An 8,780-nucleotide genomic window follows, 5' to 3' on the forward strand; every position below is an offset into this window, starting at 1 on the left:
ACTGTTAGTTCATTGCTTGCTACGACCGTTTTGGAAACATCTGAATCACAGTCATTCGAAGATAAGTGGCACAGAATCATTATTTTTGTCTGATATGTCTCTTGTTTGTCCACTTTTTAAAGGCCGATAGATCGAATAACTTGTGAATGTTTGGGTTTGTCCTGAATTAAACGTTCCACTGTTTAACCTTTCTTGTTTTTTTGATGCTAGAAATGCTATTTATTTTCTTACCGTATGTATCAAACAGCATGACTGTACGTACGTGGGACAGTGTTTCAGTGGAACGAAAACGCGGACACCCTCGAAAATCAAATTCAAAAAAGCCAAATAACTCTCGTCAAATGCGATTAATAACAAAAAATCAGAATCGTCAAAACTGAACGACTTCAGCACGTCAGTGAAAAACACAGTTCATTCTCTATACAAAATTCGTCATTTTTGTTCACCTATCCCGTCTAGTAACAATGCTATTATGCATGCCGAACTGTGCGCGGTTTTTTCTTCTTCGGAGGCCGCAAAAGCAAAGGTTTGATGTGGATTTCAGTGGGTAATGTATCACATTTTAGAAAGTGCTAGGCACTTTGCTTTCAAACTTTGACGGCGTTTTGTTACCGCATTGCACAACTACACGAAAGCTTGCCAGCTATTTTGGCGATCAAGAAAAAAGAAAGAAAAATTGAAAGAAAGAAAGAAGGAAATAAAGAAGAAAAGAAAGAAAGAAAGAAGAAAAGAAAGAAGGAAGGAAAGAAAAAAAATATTATCATGAAGGAAAATAAAAGGAAAACAAGTGACACTTGACGGCCAGCTGTGCAGAAAGTCAGGTCTTCTTAGGTCTTTTCAGTATGAATAGTTGTAAGAATTTGCCTGCAGACCCTTTTTGGACTGCTTGAAATTGCTGGCTGAATTTGTTTGTTTGTTTGCTTAACGCCCAGCCGACCACGGAGGGCCATATCAGGGCGGTGCTGCTTTGACATGTAACGTGCGCCACACACAAGACAGAAGTCGCAGCACAGGCTTCATGTCTCACCCAGTCACATTATTCTAACACCGGACCAACCAGTCCTAGAACTAACCCCATAATGCCAGACGCCAGGCGGAGCAGCCACTAGTTTGCCAATTTTAAAGTCTTAGGTATGACCCGGCCGGGGTTCGAACCCACGACCTCCCGATCACGGGGCGGACGCCTTACCACTAGGCCAACCGTGCCGGTGCTGGCTGAATGGTTAGTCATTCTTTCATAGTTATTTAAAACCGAATGATTGATTAACATATTTTGTACGATCGATTTCACTTGCGGATTGGCTGACAATAGTAATTGGTCAAGGTTTTAGCTTTTTTTTCTACGTTTACTTCGCAGTTATGAACTGACATGTTTCGAAAACTGTTCCTTTTTACATGAGTGCACAGACTTTGAATGGCAGGTTTTGAATCACCATGCAGTTACCATCCGGGCTTAATTTTGTTGCCGAAATCACTCGGTTATCTGATGATCTGGCCAACTTGACGGTGTGACACCTGTATGCATTGTGGTCGCTGGTCAACGGGATAAAGCGAGTCTACCCAGGTCACTGTGCAGAAACCAGAAACACAGAAGGCTTCAGTACTTTGAAGGCCTTTTTCTTTCTTTCTTCTTTAAAAAAAATTTTTTTTTTAATTTTATTTTTGTTTTACAGGTACGTGTGTTTGTAGTAGAATGCGCGAAGAAAAATAAATGTAAACGCTAAATGAAACCCATACCTACCTCTCAATAAAATGAATGTGTCATAATTTTACTTTCAAATAGTTGTCCGAAAGTTTGGATTTTGTTTTTAACTTTAACTGGCGGGTGAGAGAATTACCTGTCTTAAATAAGAAGAAAAAGGGGAAGGGGGGGGGGGGGAGGGGGTAGGGCGCAGACCGAATTAAAAAGGACATTTTGCAGCAAATGTGAAAATATTTGGTCAAGCTCAATAAACAGTCCCAGCAGCATGCGAATATTGTAGACCCACCTTCGACTGAGTGAAACGTGAGACCGTCTTCGCAGGTGCGCCGAAGCCAGTACCGTTATTTATTCTGATTGTTTGCACAGTCTCACACACAAGTGATGTGGGCTTGCTCTTTGATTTTCGAAACTAGAATCTGGCGTCATGGAAACGCTGCAGTTGATGCAGTTGAGTTAAAGAGCGCAGCGTGAAAAGAACCCTTGAAATAAATAGGGTTCGTCTGTGATAGAGAACCCTGCAACGGCTATTCGTTCCCTCGTTTGAAAATTGATATGATTACTCTCGAATCAGAAAATGATAGTTTCATTAAATACAACAATAACAAAAACAAAAAAACACCCAGAAGAAAACAAAGAATGTCGCACGCACACGCACGCACACAAACACACGCACGCACGCACACGCACGCACGCACGCACGCACGCGCACGCACCCACGCACGCAAACACGCACGCACACACACGCACACACACATTTTCCAGTAGCTTGTTCATCCGTCCGACCTCCTGTCTATCTTTTCAACCCCGCATCGAATGCACCCTTACTAGACTGAAGAAAACATGTCTTTCTCACGTCCACTGCTAACACTACTGAGGGTTCCGTCTCTGGGAGGAATATATTAGATTCAGATTGGGGGGAGAACGACCTAATACTCGGAATTGAACTGAGACAGAAATGACGTCTTTTTTGTGTCTCATACTATCGGTGTAAAACCCATTTTAACCCCGATGGAACATCCCCTCCCCCCCCCCCCCCCCCTTTCCTTGTCCCACTCCAATCCCCCGGGGACGAACTGGTACAGGGACACCTCCCGTTTAAGACCTCGAAGTATCTGAGAAAATCAGGTCTTAAAATGGGGGTAAATATACAGAAGTTATAAGCAGAAAGTCTGAGGAAACAAGGTCTTATATAGGTGGAAGTTTCACATTGGGGGATCTTAAAATGGGGTTCCACTGTATCACCGAACGAGTAGGCGTACGGAAAGTGTTGCACAAAAGAGGAAATTATGAAATCGTTGATGAATGTTGTGTTCTTTGCTGTCTGTCATTGGTCATATCGTCTGGCAAGATCAGGCAAACAAAAGGAGAAACAAGACAAATGAAGAAACAGCGTGGCAAGGTGGTTTCCACGTACCAGTTGACAACTGTAAGTGTAACATTTTGTTCCTCGATGTGTGTGCAGTCATTCCACTGCATGTCGCCACGCAAGATGCATTTCAGCAAGATGGACCCCAGTTGTACCGTCGGCTTCTATTGTCGCGACATGCGTACATTGCACACCTTCGTGGATCAAGTGCCTGATGTGAGTAGATGTCTCTGTCTGTCTGTCTGTCTGTGTCTCTCTCTTGCTATATATATATGTGTGTGTGTGTGTGTGTGTGTGTGTGTGTGTGTGTGTGTGTGTGTGTGCGTGTGTGCGCGTGCGTGCGCGTGCGTGCGTGTGTATGTTTGGTTGTGTGTGTGTGTGTGTATGAGGGGGGAATGGAGGTTGGGGGGGGGGGGGGGAGGAAGGGTAAATTGCGTAGAACTGAGTGGTTCGGAGACCTGTGGCATAACTGTGTGACAACGCCAAACATTTCCTACATCGATGACAAATTTTAATGTGAAATCCCACATCTTTATCCATTCTTCTTATAATGTGTTGGCAGATGGTGGTACCCCCGCGCCAGCGCGGATCCTACCCGCTGTTCGTTGTGTCAGAGGGCAGCTGCGTCGACCATCATTCCCAGATGCCTCCAGCGCGCGAGCTTGGCCGTCTGCGCATCCGGCACGTGCGCACTGACCGTGCCGGAAACAGAGTTCGCTCCCCTACCCTGGACTCTGAAGACTTCGTGATACTGTGATGATGGGTTTGAAGAACTAGATGCTGACCTGTTTAAATAGTTCGGATTGGCTTGTTTATGTGTGTATGTGTTTGTTTGTTTGTTTGTTTGTTTGTGTGTGTGTGTTTGTTTGTTTGTTTGTTTTATTTTTGCCTTGATTAAGGTCTGTTTCAAAGCACGCTTGATTGAAGACTGATTCTAAACAAACAAACAACCTTGGTTGCACTGTGATGATTGGTTTCAAGAACTAGGTGGTGAAGTGTTTAGTTTTGTTTGTGTGTTTGTTTGCTTGTTTGTTTGTAATTTGCTGTGGGGATTCAATGCAGCAAAGACGAAGACCATGTTGTGTGTTGGCCGAGCAACATTGATTGAAGATTCATTTTACGTAGGGGGAGCCGAGAGGGTGTAGCAAGTCAGATTTTATTTCTCAGATCTAGTGAGGTGAAAGGACACAATAAATACAATCGGTCGAGCAGCAAGTGAAAGAATGAACAATTCTTGACATCGGAGAACGAGAGTGTGTTTTGATCGAGTCGATTTGACCTGCATGGCTGCCTGAGCACATTGCAAGCAATAGATGACGAAGTCCATTGGTGTTGGGTTAACTATCAGACGTAGAGACACCAACAATTAGCTCTGGAGTTCGTCTTCTGTCTTCAAATGAAGTTTTCTGCTGGGATGTAGAGCGCTAGCGGGTGCTCTTTTTAATGTGAAATGTGTTTTTATTTGTGAGTCACCTGACAACGCTGAAGACAGCACAAAAAGAAACTGTGTTTTAATTACCACTTTTAGTCATTTAAATGGTCACATATATTTCTTTATTGCCAAAAAAACCAAACTCGAATGATTGAGGAAGGCGACTCGATTAAAGCATTGTGAAAATTGTGTCGTTCTGGTTATATACATAGAAGGTGTCAATAAGAGATGGCTTCATTTCTCCCCTGTAACCAGCGACACCATAAAAGACATATTGCTAACACGTGCCTGAAAGTGAAGCCGTCTTGAATAGTAATCATTCACGTAATTGGAAAAGTGTCATCAGCCGTGTTGGTTACACAGAGCAGACGCGAATAAGTATTGGACATGATAGAAATTAGATTACTGCCGGTCAGTTCCAATGGTGTCGAGAACTTGCGCGTACGGTGGGGCTTGGAAAACTTAGCTTACCATATCAGGAAAAGGCAACATGAATTTAAGATATGTCGGTTCAAATTCCTGTTACGTCCCTCGCCATATATAACTATTCATCAGCTTTAAGCGGTCATTTTCAAACGTCAAGTAGGGCCAAAAGCGTTACTCTGTGGAGACAGTGTGAATGTTTTTGTAATCTCTCAATAAGAGACTTTGCTAGACTAACGGTCTTCCAGCCCTGAAAGTCCAAGAAATGATGTACTCGCCTTTGGCTAGCGATTCCGAAAATGTACTAGCAAGAGAGCAAATCAACAATTTGTTTCAGCAACTTTACTCGCAAATGGCGAGTAGATGAACATTTCTACTCGCCAGTTACATGTTTCTACTCAAAAACTCGCCATCTTTCAGGCATGTCTTCAATCTCGGTTGTAGTCAGTCTGGACCCAAACTGATCAAGACGGTAATTTGTAATGATGTCCTTAGTACGTCACATTGTGACCATTTTGACGTCCTGCGTGTGGGCGGAAAATACACTTTCTGCCTTCAAAGGCCACAAGATAAAAAATAAAATAAAAACAAGAATTCTAGGTTATTGGAACGTTTAATTATTGGCAAAACACGTGTAAATGTAATGTTTTGTTTTGTCAATAGTTAAACGCTCCAATAACCTACAATGTTTGTATTTTGATTCTGAATTTTGGAATGTTGGCAGTCTATCTGTGTTTGAATTTCAAAGGCCACAGTTAGGCCATAGAGATAATGAGCGATCTGTTTCATGCAGTATCTCAGCTGTAACCGTGTTTCAGAGCCACAGCCAGATACCTTTAGTTCAGGTGACATGGAATTACAGGAACTGCAGCCTTACACCGGTCTCACACAAGGCGCGCTGACCTCAGCGTATTGCCTGACGGTAGTTATATATACATATATATAGAGTGACAGCTCATATCGAGTACTGTTGGAACTGTTTAAACTGCAGTCAAAATTGTGGACAGCCAGAGAATGTCTAACGTATACCGTATTTTTGGTTCCGAACAGCATGAGTACAAAGTCGCGGTGACTACCGTTAGACAATGAAAGTAGGTCACTGCCTTTGGTGTGAGAATGGTGATGGCTTTATAGTCTCTTTTCGTGTGTGTTTTTATTTTGTTTTAACCTATAACAAGAAATCTTACTGCAGGACATGTTTAATTGCCAGTGCTTTCATCAACACATTGATATGCTGATTTCCTGCAGCAGGGGAGAGGAGACAGAAAACAAGGTCAAATGTTGCCCACGTGTGTTATTGTATTTGCTGACCGTAATGGTATAAAACTGAAGGAGCAATGATTATGCCCTGCAAATTACTTTGACGTTGATATGTGTCTGTCTGTAAATATATTTTATTGATTCCAGATGAAATTGCCTTGAAGTTGAACAGCTGGGGACAGTTGCTTTTTGCTGGCTGAAATGGGGAGCTTTTTATTTTGTTTATTTCAGTTAATTTCCTGTACAATAGGGCGAGAACGTTAGTGAAGCGGTAGTGCCAAGCTGAGAGTGAGAAAGATCGTGTGTGTGCATGCGCGCGCGTGTGTGTGTGTGTGTGTGGGGGGGCTTGCATGTGTGTGCGTGCGTGTGTGTGTGTGTCTGGGGGGGGGTGGTGACTCAGCGCTTGGCTATTGAATTAGTGTAAGTGTGAAGTGTGTGTGTGTGCATGCGTATTTGATTGTATGCACGTGTATGTATGCAACATGAACGGGGTTTTTTTCTCAATCAATTTTAGTTTCGTTAAAATCAATTAGGCTAGTCAATGATAATTATAAACCTCTAATTACCTATGTAGCAATATAACTCTGTTAACTAAATGTTATGTTAACACAGGCAAGACACTTATCCTCCATATACCTTACACCGTTGCCAATACACATCGTAAGGGATCTGGTGACGTAGAAGGGAACATTTATTTATATTTAAGTTGGTTTGCTGAGGTGTGTGTTTGAACTCAGTTCTCAGTTTATATGTGTGTTTCGTGTGTGAGTGAGTGAGTGAGTATGTGTGAGTGAGTGTGTGTGTGTGTGTGTGTGTGTGTGTGTGTGTTTGTGTGTGTGTGTGTGAGTGAGTGAGTGCGTGTGTTTATGTCAATGATTGTTAGATCAGTCTGTTGGTTTTGTGTTATGAAGCTCATTTTTTTGATAGCTGAAAAAGCTCGAAGTTAGTAGTTGATGTGATTTTTTTGCACAAACTGTATGAAACAGGAGCATGTAATCGATAAAAAAAACCACTCGTTGTGCGCCCTAAAGGAATGTGACGGGACTCCTGTGCGTGTTTAATAAGGTTGTGTTTAGCTTCTTAACAGGGAGTTCGTTAAAAAAAACAAATCTAGCAAAAAGTGTTCGATTTTATGATAAGGAATCAAATTATGAATACAGCTTTTTTTTTCTCCCTATTCTTGACGTGCTTTTAACCAAATACCGGGTGTACAAAAAGTCGCAATGCGCATTTGCGTACATTGATTTGAAATTTGAGCCTGTAACAAAGGTCACAATGATCAATTTCATCAATCAGATAATCAAGTTTTAGTTCATACGATGAAAACAAAGTTCAGTTGTAGCTTTTTTTTTATTATTATTTTTATTCTATCAAGTTTTAATCAGCATTCAGCACTCTGTCTTTTAGTGTGAATGTGCACCTTGATTAATCCTTCGTCAATGTTATTCTACTTATCGACTTTTATTTTATTTATGTAATGTTTGGCTCACGTAAGTGTAGCCTATGCGATGCTAACTTTTGTCTGTCTGTGCGTGCGTGCGTGTGTGATAGAAACTTTAACATTTGACTGAACACCGAAATACTAATTTTACCGGGTTATTATCCAAGCAACAGCTTCAAAGTATTGAAGCAATGATCAACATTTCGTCGGCACGTATGTAGATAAAGTGTGTATCCAAAGAAAACGGGTGGTGGTGGATTTTGGGGGGGTAAAAACAGGTGACTGGTTTGTGTTGTGTGTGGTATGTAGACCAGCTGTCGAAAGGGCAGTGTCGATCTCAGTGGCAGTCGTGTCCCCGTAAGTAGGCTACAGACAGACAGATCTAGATCTAGCGTCTCCCACTCTTGCACCGTGTCTATGCTTACGGTGTGTGTGTATGTGTGACGGAGTGATTGAGTTTGTGTTACTGTTTGTCGATTTCTTACGGGAGCTTTGAAGGCTTCGCCTCTTGTCATTGTTGTATTAAGGTGAATGGAGGAATGATAAAAAGTCAAACAAGTCGCGTAAGGCGAAAATACAACATTTAGTCAAGCTGTCGAACTCACAGAATGAAACTGAACGCACTGCATTTTTTCCGCAAGACCGTATACTCGTAGCATCGTCAGTCCACCGCTCGTGGCAAATTGGCAGTGAAATTGACAATCCAGAATAGCGCGGTAGTGGTTTCGCTGAGCATGATAGCACGCATTTCTGTATCTCTATTCTTTTTAACTTTCTGAGCTTCTTTTTAATTCAAACATATCATATCTATATGTTTTTTGAATCAGGAACCGACAAGGAGTAAGATAGAATTGTTTTTAAATCGATTTTGGAAATTTAATTTTAATCATAGTTTTTATATTTTTAATTTTCAGAGCTTGTGTGTAATCCGAATATAACTTATTTATATGTTTTTGTAATTAGAAATTGATGAAGAATAAGATGACATTGTTTTTGGATCGTTTTATAAAAACAATAATTGTAATTACAATTTTCAGATTTTTAATCACCAAAGTCATAAATTAATTTTTAAGCCTCCAAGCTGAAATGCAATACCAAAGTCCGGCCTTTGTCGAAGATTGCTTGGCCAACATTTTTATTGAAAAATGAGGTTGTG

The 8,780-nt window shown here is 41.4% G+C and overlaps 1 protein-coding gene across 1 annotated transcript in view; it reads left to right on the plus strand.

Annotated features, from left to right (window-relative positions):
- The window catches only part of LOC138967046 (cysteine protease ATG4D-like), a 36,515-nt gene extending 31,826 nt beyond the window's left edge, over positions 1 to 4,689 (plus strand). The window contains exons 8-9 of the mRNA XM_070339504.1: positions 3,165 to 3,284; positions 3,631 to 4,689. Coding sequence (XP_070195605.1) covers positions 3,165 to 3,284; positions 3,631 to 3,825 — 315 coding nt within the window. The 3' untranslated portion in view covers positions 3,826 to 4,689. The remainder of the gene's footprint in view (positions 1 to 3,164; positions 3,285 to 3,630) is intronic.
- The last annotated feature ends 4,091 nt before the right edge of the window (positions 4,690 to 8,780 follow it).

Source organism: Littorina saxatilis, linkage group LG5, assembly GCF_037325665.1.
Source record: "Littorina saxatilis isolate snail1 linkage group LG5, US_GU_Lsax_2.0, whole genome shotgun sequence".
Lineage (NCBI taxonomy): Eukaryota > Metazoa > Mollusca > Gastropoda > Littorinimorpha > Littorinidae > Littorina > Littorina saxatilis.